The sequence below is a fragment of the Electrophorus electricus genome, chromosome 4, assembly GCF_041902795.1.
Source record: "Electrophorus electricus isolate QZ-2024a chromosome 4, ASM4190279v1, whole genome shotgun sequence".
NCBI lineage: Eukaryota > Metazoa > Chordata > Actinopteri > Gymnotiformes > Gymnotidae > Electrophorus > Electrophorus electricus.
In genome coordinates, this window is record NC_137500.1 from 12358703 (window position 1) to 12377436 (window position 18734).

The 18734-nt window shown below is 40.8% G+C and overlaps 2 protein-coding genes across 9 annotated transcripts in view; both read left to right on the plus strand.

Moving 5' to 3' along the window:
* The first annotated feature begins 3251 nt into the window (after positions 1–3251).
* Positions 3252–12857, plus strand: hmg20a (high mobility group 20A). 3 transcript variants are annotated; one of them, XM_035523823.2, is made up of 9 exons: positions 3252–3404; positions 3997–4094; positions 5231–5440; positions 5645–5777; positions 7942–7979; positions 8563–8638; positions 9557–9772; positions 11405–11537; positions 12370–12857. In XM_035523823.2, exons 2-9 carry the CDS (start codon positions 4029–4031, stop codon positions 12371–12373), a joined length of 876 nt encoding a protein of 291 aa, XP_035379716.1. In that variant the 5' UTR covers positions 3252–3404; positions 3997–4028; the 3' UTR covers positions 12374–12857. The 3 variants fall into 3 exon arrangements, with proteins under 3 accessions (XP_035379716.1, XP_035379717.1, XP_035379719.1); XM_035523824.2 differs by lacking the exon at positions 12370–12857 and having other exon boundaries at positions 11405–11541; XM_035523826.2 differs by lacking the exon at positions 3997–4094 and having other exon boundaries at positions 3268–3404.
* Positions 12858–16020: 3163 nt separating this feature from the next.
* The window catches only part of peak1 (pseudopodium-enriched atypical kinase 1), a 52475-nt gene continuing 49761 nt past the window's right edge, over positions 16021–18734 (plus strand). For all 6 annotated transcript variants that reach the window (XM_035535704.2, XM_035535691.2, XM_035535692.2 and 3 more), the window contains exon 1: positions 16021–16210. The gene's annotated coding sequence lies outside the window, so the exon portion shown is untranslated. The remainder of the gene's footprint in view (positions 16211–18734) is intronic.

The following is an 18734-nucleotide window of genomic DNA, read 5'->3' on the forward strand; positions in this document are numbered from 1 at the left end:
CAACTAACTTCTGGCTGTTTGTTCAGTTTGCATTTACTGCACTTTAATAAATTTGACAAGACACAGGCCCAGGAGAGGATCCCAAGAAACTGCTCTGGACAGAGTGTCAGAAGCTGTAAGGATTTCAGTGGACCAGCTAACGAAGAGACACTAGCAGACCTGTTCCATCCTCTTAATTCTTTTTAACATGAAAGCACTATTCTCTCCACCACTGAAAGTAGAGATGCAGACAAAAAGCAAGGAACTGAAGTGCTGTTTGTGGTTGTTGTTGTTGTTGTTGTTTTGTTGTTGCTTTCATTATACTCAATGGCTGCTGAAACATATAATAATGAAGTAGAATTTAACAACCTTGCCCTGGAGAACACAATCATTTTTTTCTACTATTAGCATGCTTGTTCTCTTTTTCCTCTCATAAATAAACTAGCTTGTGGGTTTTATGTGGAAGTAGTGCTAGTGGCCTGACCAGGCTTGGCTACAGCTACAAAATGTGGCCATTTGTACTAATGAGGCCCTCATTACCGAATGAGAGCTGAAACTTTCCATACCCCCAAGTCAGTTTGTTCCATATGCCGTAAGTGGTTGGATAAACAGCAAACAACTAAACAAGTAAGGCAATAATGGAGGAAATTAGAGGCACCTTCAGTATAATGTATAGAATGTTCTGTAAATGCTAAACTTTGTAAAGTGAGATTTGAGTCAAATTAAGTGAGATTTAAATGTTACTTTAAAAACCAGGAGATGAACCCACAATAACCCAGGAGAAATTACTTAACCTCAGATCGACTTTGCAATAGACACTGACAGAGTTTTAAAATGTGTCACGGATCGCGAGGCACGTGGTTTGGGCAGCCACGTGCTGTAAGAGGACCTTTGTTTGTGGCCACGCCGGCACACACCTGCGCCTCGTTTCGTCTGTGCGTATTTAAACCCACTTCAGGGCGTTGTTGGTCATTGTTGACGTAACGTGTTAATGTGGTGTGTTATTGTCAATGGTACTGTTAAACGTTATCTTCGTTGTTGTTATTATTAGGTGTATACGTGTTTATCATCCGTATTTAATGTTATCCGTTTCTTGTTTGTATTAATCGTGTGTGAATCTTGTGAGTGCCGTTAGCGTTCTATGTTAAATGTTAATAAATGTACGTCCCAGACGTTGGAGTCTGTGCGTCCTGGCCCTCGCCCTGCTGCACTCGGGCCACCCCGCATTACAAAATGTAGATTATATCACATTTCTAATTAAGTGTACAAAAGATTCCAGTATTTGCCATCATTAACTGTCAATTAGGTCAAATTTACTTAATATAGTTTACAAGTTTGAGACTGAAGAAACAACATCTGGTGAATATTTGTGTGGCTCATGTCATCCCATAAAAGGCATGAAAGGCTTCCCGCTAGCCTTTGTCCAATACACACTCATAGTGCCTCCTCTCTGAGCCTAATTATCAAAGAGTTTAACAACTGTCTGGTGAATGTGCTTCAACGGGACTAGGCAGTACGTAAGAAGTTAAGTATCAGCATTGCTGGGGAAAAAAATAACTAAGAATAGACATCTTGTATAGATAGATAAACACAAATAACTTCATTAATCCCTAAAGGAAATTATTTTGTAACAGCAACATACAAGGCACATTAAGTACAGAGGACACTACAAAATCTAACAAGGGCACTCATTTCCCAGACAATAGATGATAATCAGGTAAGTGGTAGACTGTATTACGGTAAAATGTCAAGTGATTATACTAAAGACTCATTGTCAAGTGATTATCCACTACTGGATAATGTCATCGTCTAGAACAGGACGAAGTCAAAAATAAAGCGCTGATTAATGAGCAGTAGAAAGATCAAACAAATAAATACAATGCAAGAAAGGAATGTAGCATGTTCTGTGGCTATATGTGGTCCTGAGAATTGTTCAAGAAGCTTATCTTAAGTTAAAAGAATGAGATGGGTATGAACCGCTTCCTGTTCCAATAATTCCACCACCACCTACCAGCTCTAGAATCCAAGAAAGTCGCAGTGACCTGTTCCGCCTTCCTGAAGTTCAACCTGCTGACATTGTCAGCCTTAGTGCCCTCCCTCAGCATGCTACAGCGTAGAAGACGGAGCTGAACACAACTGGCAGGGAACTCATCTTCAGCATCCTGCCTCCTCTGAAAGACCCCCAGCCTTAGGCTGCATTCTCATCTGAGCAATTTCAAATGACTTTAGAAATCTCACAGTCTAATTTCTAATTATTTTTTTATTCATTTGACCCACAAATTTCTACAAAAGTGACAACTTGATGCTATTCGAGTGAAAACGTTCAAGATTAGAATTCTAAGTCTAATTGTGAAGATGAATCATTGAAATAAAATGACTTATTGCTCCTTTAAACTTAACACTTATAAGAAGCAGCATGAGGATCATTTAGCATGAAAAGGGGTCAATTACAAGTCACGTTTTATCGTTTAACTACACTTCAGCTACAGTGGTATCCTGGCAAGAAAGTAGCCTACTTTCATTGACCTCTCCTCATAAAAAAAGCAGCCATTTTTCATTAACACTACCAGTTTTGACTGAAATTTTTACCCATGGGTTTCTGTCAAGGAAGAACTCCCAGGCTACCACTATACATTTACATGTCTGTAGTTTTAAACTGGAATTAACTGTGTGTTAATTGACTTCAGACTTCTGACACACATTTGACAAAAACATAACGAAAGAAATAACCACAAGCTACTAAATTATTATCTTTTAATTAATTACAACAATAGGCTATATCACAAAGTAATTATCGCTGAAAATATTCACTTTCTATAATTTATAGGCCACTGCTAAATAATCATAAGTAGCTAACGGGCCTAAATAATCGTTCGAACAGAAGTGAAGATAGCTGTCTTAATCAGACTAATACGGGCTATGTAATGTGTTATTGAAACAGTAAAGAGAATGGAAGACGCCAGTTTGATTTCAATTAAAGCGTTTTGAAGTATAACCAGCATATGCAGTCCCAACCACAGGGAACATCAGCTTGCTGTCGACTGGCGGCGCTAAACATCGTTCGACTGTTTTCCTTTCAGCACGCTCACGAAGAAGAAATAGACGCATCTCGTCCTATCTATCCCTTCGCCAAATAAAGTAGTTATATTAAGAAAATAATAATATAGTTTCCATGCCATTAGTAGCAGACAAATAAATCAAACGCCTCATACAGTACTGTTAAAATAATCATTTAGTTTAATAAATGTTGACCGTTCTATACATTCGTGTTCACAACGCGAATGAATTCTGCCCAGATACTGCTCGTTTCACGTACCTGTCGCAATGAGATGACGCGGAATGTGTAGTTATTTGTATTGTTTTGATTAGTACAATTCCATTTCATAAAGATTGTTCTGAAGTCCTCAGTTTCCGTCAAACTACAGGTCAGTGTGTACTTCGAAGGTGACCGTGGCTTGGTCTGTGTTCCTTTAATTTCTTTTTAAAATCCAGAATAACCTACAGAAAAATGTAAGCAGGTATGGTTAGTTCTCTAGCTAGCTAACCTATTTTAGGTGTGTGGCTAACGCGAGAAGCTAAGTAAGTTTTTCTCATCTGTTCAGGAAACGTAGCCGTTGCAGTTCTGTTTCCTGGGCATTAACTTGTGCTTAGTGGCTACGTTATGTAGTAGACCTATAAGCTGCATGGACAACAGTAATCACCATTTAAACTGTATAAATAAGACAATATTGTAATACTTTCGGTCCTTAAATTTGGATGGCGAAGGGTCCATTTTTGAAGCTGGATATCCCATTTTTGTATTTGTAGCAAGGTTACGTAAATAACGGTAGCTGTCTGATTATTGTATCCTGAAACGTTTATGCTCAGCGGCATGTGATATTAATGACTTAGTCGAACCTTTATTATGAAATGTAGGTTGGACCGTTTCGTCCAGTGATTGAAACGACTGTCACAGGACAGCAGCTCTGATGTGTGATTATTTTGAGTGTTAGTCGATGTGACGTATATGTCGTGCAGTTCACCACCGTGTGAAAGTGAGGTCAGAGGTCATGGAAGAGCAGAGTGCTTCGCCTGGGGCAAACACAGATAACAGCAGCCAGAGAAATGGAGAGGAGGTAAGGCAAGGAGGCGACATAGAGGCTGGTGTTGATTTACCTTGTTTAATCTGTCTATGGCTACGTTCACTTTACACACCATGTTGTTCAATTCCGTTTTTTTTCCGATTGAAATCTTGACGGTTCACATTCATAATTGCAAGTGACCTGTATCTGCAATGTGAAGGCATATGTCATGCGAAACAGACGCAATTGCATATTAATACGTTTTTTTTGCACAAGTCACCAGTGTTAGCAAGTACAGAAAACTTCATAGTTGTGAGGGGACATTAAAACCGCAGAATGGACGGGATAGTAGCTCATATATGCACTGTATTTTGCGTTGGAGAACGGCGAACAGTTCGTCAGCTGTAGCCTACATGATCTGGTCGAGAGGTCTGGAAAAAAAAGCTTTTATGTTAGCTTTTGTTTTCGCAGCTACTGTGTATTTCCTCCATTGTTTTGATGAGGGCAATGCTAAGCGCATGCGTTAGGGCAAAAAGCCACGTGAATTCTGATCTGACGGTTCTCATTCAAGTCGCATGGCCACGAATCTGATCTAGGGCCACATATAAATCTGACTTTAAAAGATCGGATTTGTGTGTCCACAGTCCTAAGAAAAAATATATATTCGAGTCACATTTAAGTCATAAAATAGGATTTGAGTCGGATTTCAGGTTGGACATGTGAATGCAGCCTATATGTTGATTTAACTTGTTAAAACTGTCTGTGTGTTATTGCTTTGATGAGCAATGAAGCACATTTGCAGACAAAAAGAACCGTATGCTATCAAAGTCTCTGGACACATTATCAGGGATATTTCCTGGTTTTCAAATAGAAAGTGTCACCAAGTGTTATTCCAAATCACATCTCTCTGAATTGTTAGAGGTTCATCCTGATATTCTTAAGAGAATGCTCCTTTTAGTATCTGAGTGCACAGAAGTCACGTTTGTGTTTTGAAAAACAGCCACCATTAGTGATGTTCCTAGGCTTAGTGTGTGTTATGGGTCTTTGAACAGTTATACATATTATAAAACAGACAAGAGTAGTGCTTCGAACTTTTCCTTACAGACAGCTCTGCTTTGATGTGTTTGATTACATAAAATATGAACAGACAGGAGAAGAGACTTGATTCAGCTGTGTCTTTGGTCATGCAGAAGCCACGCAGAGCAAGCTGGACCAAAGGGAGGAAGAGGAAGAAGCCGATGAAGGACAGCAACGCTCCAAAAGCCCCACTAACGGGTTACGTGCGGTTTATGAACGACCGGCGTGAGCAGCTGAGGGCCGAAAGACCCGACGTCCCCTTCCCCGAGATTACCAGGATGCTCGGCAACGAGTGGAGCAAGCTGCCTGCCGATGAGAAGCAGGTGCGCTTGCAACTCAGCCGCTCAGCCTGTCCTCGAAGGACCACACTCACCAAGTGGAGTGGACATTCTACACACACGACCAGTTATCTCCTCCTACCTGTGATGACACACCACCATCTCACATCTCTCACGCTCAGATGTGAGATGGGTGGTGTGTTATGTCGGCTTTGACTCCTGACCTTCTTCTCAACTGTCTTTCTACAGAGGTATTTGGATGAAGCAGAGAAGGATAAGGAGCGCTATATGAAAGAGCTGGAGAAGTATCAACAGACTGAGGCCTATAAGCATTTCACCAGGAAGGTGCAGGAGAAGCAGAAGGGGAAGAGGCTGCGAGGAGGTACAGATCAAAACCTTGCATGTGACAGCACTGTGAACAGGGAGGTGCAGATCAAAACCTTGCATGTGACAGCACTGTGAACAGGGAGGTACAGATCAAAGCCCTGCACTTGACAGCACTGTGAACAGGGAGGTACAGATCAAAGCCCTGCACTTGACAGCACTGTGAACAGGGAGGTACAGATCAAAGCCCTGCACTTGACAGCACTGTGAACAGGGAGGTACAGATCAAAGCCTTGCACGTGACAGCACTGTGAACAGGGAGGTACAGATCAAAGCCTTGCACTTGACAGCACTCTCTTGTTCACTCAGAATGCCTATCTAGAAAATGCAAATACAGTATTGAATCAGAGACTAGGCAGCATGCAGGTATTAACTAATTAACTAATTGTCTGCACTGATTATATGAGAATAACTGTCATCATATTACCTAATTATTTTTAAAAATGCCCTGACATCTCTGCTGTCAAATTAGTAAAAAAGGCTTTAAAAGTAAAATAAGTAAGATCTTGGACCTGCTACTATCCAGTCCTTCCACATTTCTGCAAAATCTGTGTGCACTGTGCTATCTTCTAAGGTGGATGAATTTATTCTGAAGAAATAAATGCGCAGCTTTAAAATGAATAATATTGTATGTAGCTGCTTAGCTTCACTGAGAGATCAACTTTTCTTGTGAGGTGTGGAATAAGTATTATTAACTCTACCTCCCTATTATATAATTAAACTCAAACAAAAGGAACTATTAGTCAAGGTTAGCTGACTGATTATTCTTTTCTGAAAATTGTGTTCTCGGTGGCATGTGATGATTATGATGATGATTATTATTATTGTTATTATTTTTATTTAAATGGTCACCTAACAGTAATTGCATTCTTTCTAAGTTAAACAATAGGCTATTTGCTCTTCTGAAAATTTAAAACCTAACAGTTTAGATTTACTATATATAAAAAAATACAAGCCCCACAGTGGGAACTCAATACTGCAGAAGTCAGTACATCCTTTATTACTGAGATTCAGATCTTTTATTTTTTCAGTACTTCGTTATTTTTGAGGGCAGACTCAGTCCTCCTCAGCATGAAGGATACCAGTGTTGCACAGTTTTCTGGAGAGATGTTCTGAAATTCATCAGGCACTGTTTTTTTCAGCTCTTCTTGGCTGGAGTGGTTGTGTTGCTCTACCTTTTTCAAATACCCAAAGGTGTTCAAGTCAAACGGCATACTTGGCCAGGTCATAGTTTACATTTTTTTCTTCCTTAGGAACTCGTGTGGTTGAGCTGGAATATTCCACTTCTGCCAAGCTTCCAAATGATGGGAGTCATTTTGTCAGCTAGTATTTGGTATATCCATAGGCGTTCATGGTGCCATCTAGAAACATTCCCACGTCCGTGCTTCACTGTCAGGACTGTCACGCTCCCATCTCCATGCTTCAGTATCAGAACTATCGAACTCGCACCTCATGCTTCATGGTCAAGACTATCACACTCCCCACTTGTGCTTCACGGTCAGGACTATCACACTCCCACATCAGTGCTTCATTGTGAGGACTATCATACGGTGCAATTGCTCCCAATATTAATCAGGGTTCATTTCAGGTTCTTAACAAATTTTAATCTTGCAGTTTTGTGGTGAAGAACAAGCAAGTTTTGTTTTTTTTTTGTTTGGGGTTTTTTTGTTTGTTTTTTTGTTTTTTAACTTTGGACAACGTCCATAAAGGTTGACTTTATATTGTGTCCTTTGCATTGTCTGAGCTGTCACAGATGCTTTGTTTTCCATTTATAACCCCTGTGCCATGATTGTTCATAAGAGAAAATACTTTACTTGTCAACTCAGAAATAATGCAGCTATTGATACAATTTTTAATTTATTGATGTTTAAGCGATATTGCACTTCAGCTGTATACTGTACATACAATATATCTGAAAAAGAGTCCATGGGAGAAATGTGAATGACTGACAGACTGTAAGTTCTTTTGAAACTCAAAGCCCATCCATTATTCTCATGTGTCTTTGTTGTATTAGAGCTTTGGAAATGCCCTTTAGTAGAGGGGCCATTTATGCCGGTTGCTTAACTCAGTATCTTATCGCTGCTAGATGGAAGGAAGCCTTCAGACAGGGAACATTAATCAGCCACTACTGGCTGCTCTTAATCTCTTTCTCTTTGGAACAGATGTGGGCCGGCAGTCTGCCAGGGAAGCTCTCCACGAGGTAAGAGCAGCTTTAATTCCATGCTGAACACACAGCAGCACTCTGTCTTAAAGGAGAGACAGCGGGTTGGCCCTTTTCACCTCTCTCTCTCTTTCTCTAAGCTGTTCGAGCTCTCATCAGTTCTTACACTCAGGGCTGAACCTATCACTGGGTGCTGGAGCTTCCGTTCTCATTTAGGAAATTAAATAATGTCATTACCAAGCTTCCAGTTACCAGCTGTCTGAGACTTAATGGGACCCAGCAGACATGGGGCTTGGTGAAATTAGAGTCCCCTGGTGCATGATGTATGTTGTATTCACACTGAAATGGATAGGGGCGGGTGAGCGAGCATTACTTTAGCTCCTTTGAGGAATACTGAATACTTTGGAATACTGAAATTTTATCTAGTGAAGTCATCTCTCTCTCTCTCTCTCTCTCTCTCTCTCTCTCTCTCTCTCTCTCTCTCTCTCTCTCTCTCTCTCTCTCTCTCTCTCTCTCTCTCTCTCTCTCTCTCTCTCTCTCTCTCTCTCTCTCTCTCTCTCTCTCTCTCTCTCTCTCTCTCTCTCTCTCTCTCTCTCTCTCTCTCCACCCCCCCAACTGTCAGAATGATGGCGGTTTGAAGGATCGCTCTGTGTTTGATATTCCCATCTTCACTGAGGAGTTCCTTAACCATAGCAAAGGTGGGTTATTGCATTCCCCGGATTACAAATATTTGAGCTGGTCATAATTTAACAACAACCATTACATTCCAAAATCCAAAGTTTCATCTCTATATGTTTCCATCTACTGGGTTAAGGCAAATGCACTTCCTGAAGAGAAGTTTCCAGTAAGTTTCAAATTTCTGAAAAAGTGTAGAATTTGCCAAATACTATCATCTTAAATGGTTTGTGTTTATTGCCTTCTAAAGCAGAACAAATGCAAATATGCCACTCTGTTATGTAACGCTGTATTACAAGTCATTCTATTTATTAGTCTCTCTGTGTACATTTTTGCATGCTTAAATACATTACATGATATATCAAGTAATTTCTCTTCATCCTTTGTTAGACAATTACATTTATGTCACCTTTTTGTGACCTCAAAGTGTGGAAGTTTTGTCTAATGTAATGTCCATCCAGTTTAAATTAGCAGCATAAAAATTCTTTTTGTTTTCCCTTGCATATTTAACTTTTGAAAATACAATCATGTGGTGATCTGTGTTAACTATGTACCTTGAGCCATTTATGTTAAATTACTTTATGTAGGTAATCACAATAGATGGCATAAAATGAAATGAAAAGGTAGCACCATATGACACACAATCACCACAGAAATGACCTAAATATGATTGATGTGTGTGGTAATTGGCCAGTCTGCAGTGACTGGACTCAAGCACCTCAGAGGCTGAACTCCAGCTCCAGTTGAATGCTTTCCTGTTCGTCAGTTAATTATTAAGGTCTCACTGTCCTGTCCTCTCTGTTCATTACGATTATTTGTAGTCATTTAAAAGATACCGGAGGCTGCAAACCCTTAAGGGACAAAGGTGGTGTAACTGTTAGGTAGCGTAACTGGTGTATGTGTGTATGGATGTGTTTGCTTGTTGGGGTTTTTTCCCCCAGCGCGCGAGGCAGAGTTGCGGCAGCTGCGGAAGACCAACATGGAGTATGAGGAGCGGAATGCGGCTCTGCAGAAGCATGTGGAGAGCATGCGCGGTGCTGTGGAGCGCCTGGAGGGAGATGTGCTGCAGGAGCGCACACGCAACAGCCTGCTGCAGCAGCACCTGGATACACTCCGCTCAGCACTCACACACAGCTTCTCCAACGTGCCCCTGCCTGGTGAGACACACAAACGCGCATGCGTACATGCAACAGGCTGCTGCTGCAGCACCTGGATACACTCCGCTCAGCACTCACACACAGCTTCTCCAACGTGCCCCTGCCTGGTGAGACACACAAACACGCATGCGTACATGCAACAGGCTGCTGCTGCAGCACCTGGATACACTCCGCTCAGCACTCACACACAGCTTCTCCAACGTGCCCCTGCCTGGTGAGACACACAAACGCGCATGCGTACATGCAACAGGCTGCTGCTGCAGCACCTGGACATACTGCGCTTCTTCACACAGCTCCAAACTGATTCTCCAAAATGCCCTGCGCGGTGACATGCACACATGCAACAGGCTGTTACAGTACAGCATGCATGTAGACACAGCACACATGGTGCGGGTCTCAGGGCAGTCTGTCTGTTTATACAAATATAGACACCACTTTTTTTATTTGTGTTCAGAAATGTAGACCCTGAAGCCTGTAAATAACAAGTAGTGGATAATTATAAGCATGTAATTGATGTTATATACAGTATTGCCTTCCATTCTTCACTGATTCATTTAAATGATTTAATACAAATAATATAAGTAAAATATTTTCCACCAATTGTGGAATTAGTAATATGCCATGAGCGAAGAGGCTGTGACCATTAAAGGCTTTTAAAATTATGAGAAAGGCTTTGTTGTCAGTGCTGAACTTGATATGAAGGCAGTGCAAATTGAATAAGTGGAGGTAATGTGCTCTGTTTGTTTTCCTGGTAAAGACACAGCCTGCTGCATTCAGAACTAACTGATGCTTACATAAAGAGACAGCAGGGCAGCTCGCCAGCAACAGATTGCAGTAGTCTAATCTAGGGAAAGCACATACTAGTTTCTAAATGCCATTTCTGACTGGCATGTCTCTTATTTCGGAGATCTTTGTTAAATGACAAGATGCATCTTTAGAGATGTTACATATATGGGATGTAAATGGTAAACCTGCATCAATAAGTTGAACAACTGTCCTTAACTATAACTTTTACTGAAATTATAACTTGGACTATAACTCTTACTATAACTCTTAGCTGAACTCAAAAAAACATCAAGGTCTATTATGAACTTGACACGCTTAACTTGAGCAGATTTGGAACCAAACATGAGTATTTATATTGTAGTAGAATGTAGAACAAATGCATTTCTGGTCTTTAACATAGTCTTCTATTTTGCATAACTGTGGAATCTTGGCAAACTGATGATTTTTTAACTTTGTAAATCAAAGCGACCGGAGTAATGAAAGCGATGGTAATGTTTGAGAATTACACTTCCAAGGACCTGAATATAAAGAGAGAACAATGAGGCCTAAACCACAGCTATGTGGGACACTATATAGCACTAGTTTAGTTTCCTCTGGTTGTTTGTAAAATATTTTTCTAATATTTAACATTCATAAAAGTAAAAGTAACTTTTTTAATGTGGCACTATAGTTTTCTTGGTGCACTGATGCTGTTCAGACTCATTTGCAAAATTGAGAAAACTTTAATACTGTGATATGAATAAAACATATCATATCATTTTTTGCCTTTAGGAGTATTATTGACCAGCCTTTATGGAGTTTGTGCTCTCTGGCACCCTCATATGTTAATGTGCTCTGGTCTTGCAGGGAGTGGAGAGACTGCCAGTTTAGACTCCATCGATTCCTATATGAAGAAGCTCCATGGCGTTGTGGTGTCCAGCCCTCAGGAGCACGAGCACCTTATTAGTTTGGTGCGAGAGGTAGTCAGCCGCCTCGACAGGTAAATGCTGCTCTCATACAATGTTCTACATCATAAAACTGCTAACACAAACCATATGCTTTATTTAATAACTACACTCATATGATTATACACACTGAATAATCACTATTGGGTACACAATCTCTAAAGTCCTACCTAACAGTCTTCCCTACATTATACATTCAATTGTCATTTTGTAACCATCCAGCATTGCAGGCTCCTGACCCCATGCTGTCAGCCTTAACTGATCTTTTTCAGGACTGACCTAGTTTTGAGCAGATGTTAGCTGGATGTTTTCAATATAGTAAAGTGATATAAGTGTTCCAGCATATATGTACACAAAATATCCAAATATTACTAACCTGTTTTCAAACGGCTCATGTATGAAAGTGGCTACTGGAAACATGGCACAATTATGCAGAGAACAAGACAAGTTACCAACAGTAAATTTAACTAAGTAAAATTAACTCATGGACAAGATTGGTATCTTATAAGAAAAGCTATAGTGTATATTGTAAACTGGCCTCTTGGTACACTACATTTTTACCAGCTACATTTTACAATTATAGATTTTTTTATTTTTTTTTTACTTTACTTTTGGTGGCTGGAATTATAATATTTCACCAGTAACAACTATCACTTTATTGACTCAATTATACTAAATTTTTGTTTTTAAAAAAATCTTTAAAAAATTGAAGCGATGACCTTCTTTAAGATGGAAATTATTCCATACAGAACTAGTGCATAATCCAGTATGCAGAGACCTGTACTGTTGTGACCTGAAGTTTAGTGAGTGAGGATAGCAGATGTTAGATGGCAGTCCTAACCATGGCTTTGCTCAATCTTTTTGCAGGTAATTGGAGGGCTCTGATTGCAGGGCTATGGGATCTGAGATTCCCTGAGCTCCGTTTTATTCATGGCACGCATCCCCCCCCCCACCCCCCTTTTTTAAGACTTCTTTTACTACACACAATTATTCAAATGTTGATTATTTATTTTTTTCTACAGTACTATTTTTTACCTGTTTGTTTACTTCATTAGTTTAGCAATTTATTGTTTACATACAAACATTTTCCATGCCTGGCTTTCATTTATTTATCTAGCTGATATAAAATGTGCTTTAAAAAATCCTCACCCATTACATATTGTATTTTTTGTTTTAAGGATGGTTTTAGAACTTTTTATTTCCTTTGTATGAAATCATCATTTTGTATGTGTTAAAGGAAACTGGTTTAAACTGTAGTTAGTGTATTTGAGCTTTGCCCTCTTCTCTGTGCCAGCATTAAAGAACCCAAAAGTGCAGAAACACTGCAGTGACCAATAAATTACATTTTCAAATGGGATGTGTCTTTGTTATCCAGAATGAATGAGTTGTGCATTCATAAGGAATGAGAGTGCTGTGATGTGGTGCTCCCTCCTGTGGGTCCTGGGCTCTGGGTCCAGCCCGCTACAGGAGGGAGCCAGTGGTCTTCTTACTCTCTTCAGTTGACGGCACAGAAGTGCTGTTCTAATTCCCCATAGTGTTGCACACACTGGTCTTTGTAAATACGCCTTACAAAGCCGCTTGAAATTATTTAATTTGCAAGAGTATTCATAATTCATAATGTGCTTTATCTGTTTTATTCCAGACAGATTAAAATGGCATTTAATGATGAATTTAGAACATTTTTATACGTTTTGTATGCAAGTGGACACCTTTACATCACATTTTAAACAGCCAATTGTACTAATACTATAAACTATTTTGAGCAATCTGAACAATCTTCTAATAATGGTCTTTTCAAACAGTTGAAAGCCAATTATAACAGTTAACTAAAAACAAAATTTTGCCGACATGTAAACAGTATGGACAGGACTATAATTACATAATGTTTTCTTCTCAACATTTTGACAAGATTAGTAAGGGATTTCTAAGGTGACTGACTGTAGGAGGTGTTGGACTGTAAAACACAAGTGTTGACAGAATGCAATGATTGGGTCATACAGTCTATAGTTTACCATTCATTTGGCCCACTTCTATGATTCAAGCTGTGACACAGAGGAGATGAGTCAAATTTTTTAAAGCTGAAAAAATGTAAAGTCGATTCTCAAAATAACAATTTAACTGTCTTCAGTTTTTTCTCTCCTAAATCTAACTGGAGAGGTTCCCGTTAGTACCTGCAATAAAACTGAATGATGACCACAAGGATTCCTCCACATTTAGTACTACGTGCCACTCTTGGAAAGATTAAATTCTCATGTCCTGGACTGGAGACATGGAGACTTTGGTGGGCAGCATGATGTGACGAGACCACCATGCAAACGTGGCAATGGTTCCAGCAGCAGCAATGCCAGATCATGCAGATGTTGAAGAGGCAACTGGGTCACTTGGCTGCTGGCTCAGGGCGCTGGGTCAGCAAGGAGCTGCTCTGTCCACATATCATCTGACACTACGCTTGGTAGGGTAAATTCTCGGTCAATCTGCGTTTGTTTTCCAATGTGACTTTGAAAATCCAAAAATATTCCAGAGGAAAAATGTGTACATAAGTCTGGTGAAGAGAGCAGCTACAGTACAGAATGACCCCTCTATTATGATGCCTATTTCCTGTCCAGCAGCAGGACTTCCTATGGCTGCTGTGTGGTAGAGGTTTAATCCCATTCATGGATTGCCTGTGACCTCATATCCTCCTCCAGGTGGCTCCGGTTCCTCCTCCATCCTCCAGCTCTGGGAAGCCAGATGATGTTGAGAAGTGGAGGGCATATTCACCCTGAGGACTTCATGGAGAAATCTAGCTGTGTGGAACATCACACCTCTCCTTATCTTCCACTGTTTACTTACATGGACTACAGGATGTGAAGACCACCAGTCCCACCAGATCACCCTGCTTTGTGTGGACCTGTTGCTATATCGAGGCGAGAGAGAAGACAGAGGCAGGTCAAGAGGGAAAAAGTGAGAGGGACTCCAAGCTCACGATCACTTGCTCGTCAGGCCCATTCACTGGCTCCAGGCAGAGAGAGTGAGAAGCAGACTGGCCATGCAGGGGAACAAGCAAGGTATGCATCGAGTGTTTCCCAGCAGAGATGGTGAGAGGCTCAGTGAGGAAATGGAGATAGCAAGAGAGAGTGGCATTGGGAAGTGTGAGAGGGTTCAGGAGGATCAGAGGCTTGGTGGGTAGGAAGGATGTGTGAGTCAGGGTTTATGTGCACCACTGCTCATCCTGTGTCATGAGGCTCGCACCTGGACCCTGAACTTAAACATATGAGACAGAAGACCAAACATTACTCACTCCCAAAGATTGTACCCAGCTAGATTATTCAAATCACATTAGGTTTAATGGAGTCATTGAAGTACACCCCACTGCAATCAGAATCGTGTTATTCTCATCCTTACCAGTGTGTTCTATGTGATTAGAATCAATGCTTGTTTTTCATAAATTATTCATGTTTTCTCTCTGTACTCTAGACACACATTCTGGCTGCTATCTGTGCCTTTCAGCCAGTGGAATAAACATTTCCCTTTCATCATTGTGAATTACAGTCAGTACAAATGCTGAAAGATGATTAACATAATGCTATTGCACTGCGCAGCAACAGCATTCTATGAGTTCTCTGGGGGGAATAAGCAGTTTTCAAGAGAACAACTTCTGCTCATTCATCTCATATAGAAAATACGAATATATACTGCGCATTCTGGGTTCTGTAACAAGCAGCGGTTTAAACTTTGTTCGATGGAAGTTGCAGGCCTTCTCTTTTACAAAGACGCAGTAAATATATTCAATGGGAGCGCTACGTAGTCGCAAATCCGACGCACAAAGCAGAACGACTACCTCTTGTGGTGAGCAATATAAATCACGCTGCGCAACATTCCACAATGTTCGTTTGAAATTATGCGACTCATGATTCAGTCTGCTGTATCGTTCAGATAGTTTTCGTGTAGAGAATGCCTTTAATTTAGCACATCCTCTCTACTTTTTCAAAACGCAGGGTACGGACAATGGATGGATAGGAGAGCAGAATGAAGAATGTGCAGAAGAACCTCTCTCACATTGCTGTTCAGCGGAAACTGACTTGTCCACCGTTTTACCACATTATTAGAAGTTTTTATTTCCATAGTAGGTATACTCTGTGTCAATACAATTGAGAATAGCCTAACTTCAGCATTTTAGGTAACGTGAATCATGGTGAAAATTCCACAGTAAAATAAGCGTTTTGAGGCATATTTAATTTAATTAACTGGACTGCGATTTGCTGCTTTTTAGAATATATTATGACCCCAAACACTGGACATGGATGTAACACGGACTTTGAAAGCGCCCTTCCACATCCGTGTGTGGTCTTCTCTTTTTGTTATTCTAAAATCGATATCCACACGAGTTTGGTATAATAATCATAACATTTGAATGTTTACTATTGATTATTAAAAAAAAAAAAAAAACTTGAGTAGAATAATGCGCGTTCCCGACATTCCAACATGAATTGCACTGCGAGACCGCCCAGCCCTTAGCTACGTATGCGCGCGCCCCCGCGTAGCGTTCATAGCGCTGGAGCTTTCACAGCGCGTAGTATGCGAGAGAAACGCGTGATCACAATTACTTAGCTGGCTACCATCAAAATACAAGTCGGAATCTGCATTTAGTTCAACAGTAACTTCGCGGTGTCAGGATAATGATCGATACGAATACAGAGGGTTGTGAAAGGAAACACGATACATAACGGTAAGGAGCAGAAAGTTCGCGATCTCTTCCAAGTTAGAGAGGTCTGGAATTCTCCTTCGCCTCTGTTCAGAAGTTTCAGTATAGATATGCTGTCAACACTAAATAGGCCTTTACTGCAATATCCCACTACCTTACGTTGGTTTGTGAATAAGTGATTTTCCAGGTCGTATATGTGTCGCAGTAGGTCGGCTTTGACATCGATTTCCTACCGCAAGGAAGCCTTCCTAAAACTTAAGACGTCGTACTGTTGCAGATAGTTGGGAGCGCGCTGCCTTTTGGCGTAGGAAAGAGTTAATGCGAAGCTCTACCATTCAAGACACAGAGAGGGTCTGCGCGGCATTTAGGACGCCGAAATGATGAGGACTTTCGAAACTGTTGCTGCCAATGCTTTGTGTCAGACGTGGCGAACCTTTATCGTCGTTATTACGGAAATATGCTTACTCGCGAAGGTTGCATTGCTGTTACACTGAAGCAGTAGTTGTCAGATATGCAGGCATACTTTGACGCCTCCTGATGCACCAAGTGACAATCTGGATTGATCATTCAAGCAACCTCGAAACAATGAATAAATAGTCTACATTCATCATCTGTCCAGGCTAATGGAAAAGACACTGTTCTGTATCTGTTGTGTATAATCAAAATAGAAATTAGATCATAACAGGATATAACACTATGCTGGTTTCTAATTATCAAAAGCAGTTCTTTCGTATTTGTTGCAGGGAAAGGTTACATGTGTTTTGTCAACAATTTTATAATTGTAATGGTATTGTTGTTGATTGCTTCGATCACAGCCAGTAGCTGTCAGTTATCATATGACAGATGATCCTTGTTTGGTGGTCTTTACTCTTACATCCTGAAGTTATTGCACTATAAAGGGATTTTACCAGACATATTTAAGTTTGCATTGCACCCCTGAAAGTTCCCCCCAAACCCCTCTGGAAACATTGTGGATCTGGCCATGAGAAAATCATTACTATAAGCTAATAACCTGCTTAATCATTATGTGAGTGGAGGTGTTATGGCAGGTCTAATTAATGGTTGAGTATTTACATCACTGCCATGTTACATGAAGGAAATTACCTGTTCTACCTAGACAGCAACAAAGCATGCTGCGCATCACATCCTTAATGTTCAGATGATGCTTTCAGAAGGCGTGCGTGTAGTCTGGAGTTCAGAAGACGTGGGCTCCATCCTCATCCTCCAGCCTCTCCATCTGCCTCTTCCTCTCTCTCCTTTCTACATCGCCTCCTCTTCTGTCTCCCTGTGTCTGTCATGAAGGTTAAAGTAAACCCACAACACCAAGTACTGTAATTGTTGAGGTAAAACGTACGTAGACGCAGACTGGGATGGTGTAAACGCACGTTGTATTGAACACCGTGATGCCTTGTTTTGAGTGTGTTAGGGGATTGTTATGTGACACCAGGCTGTTTGAACTTTCCTTGCCCTTCCTGGACCCTCTGCCCCCTCTCAAAGCCGCAGAACAGGTGTGACCCAGAGGCCTTGGGAGGGAAGTGTGCAAGTATGGTAGAGAGGGTGAAGGAGCATGCAAACGAGTGAACGTGGCCTCACACACTTACACAGGCACCCACGCACGCATGCGCACCGTAGTTTTCTAATGTACCATCTGAGGCAGAGAGGATCTAGATTTCCTTTCATGGTCAACAGTAGAATGAGGAAAGCATGGGACTTGGGCTTTTTAATGTATTTTATTTGTTAGATTTTTGATTCATTGATTGTCACATAATTTCTATTAAATCCAACCTTCTTGTTTTGCCACACATGGAGGGCAAAGGCTGTGCAGACGTTCTGTTATTTATTTATTTAATTTGGGGGGGGGGGGGCATTAGGTGGCTTCAGGAGAACACTAAAAAACATGTTAACGCCGAAACACTACATCCCTGTTCAGTGGTAGAGGAAAGTCTGAGTGTTATCAGATCCTAATTGCATGACACAGCTGGGATTCAGTCCCAGTTATAGGATACAACTGTACCAAGTCTGCGGCATCGGTGGTTTGTATAGAACATGCCAGAACCTGTGTGCTTACTGCATGAGGATGTCAACACTGTGGGTATATGTTTGTGTGTTTCTGATCATTTTAAGATGCCCGATTGCTCATTACAATTTCCACATGTGGGGCAGTGTACATTTATATAAACTGTTCTCCATTAGGCCAGCTGAGACTGCAGCACTCCATTGATTTTATAAACACATCTGAACTTGGTATGGAAATGTGATTCTAGTGGCATAGAGCTATTCATACAACCCGGGTCAGGGTTTGGGGGTTTCAAAGGGCTCTGTTCACGTCTCCACTCTATAACACTGTTGCGGAAGCAGCACCCACTAAAGTCAGACCTGTGTTTTCATTACTGCCTGACTGGACATTGAGAGCAGTAGATGACACATGCTAAACAGTTGAACTCCCCCCACCAAATGAAATTTTTTTTTCATGCAAATGTCACTGAAATTTGCCTGAAGTGAGCTAAAAGTGGGAGCTGCTTATGCTTGATTCTGGACGTATTCAGTA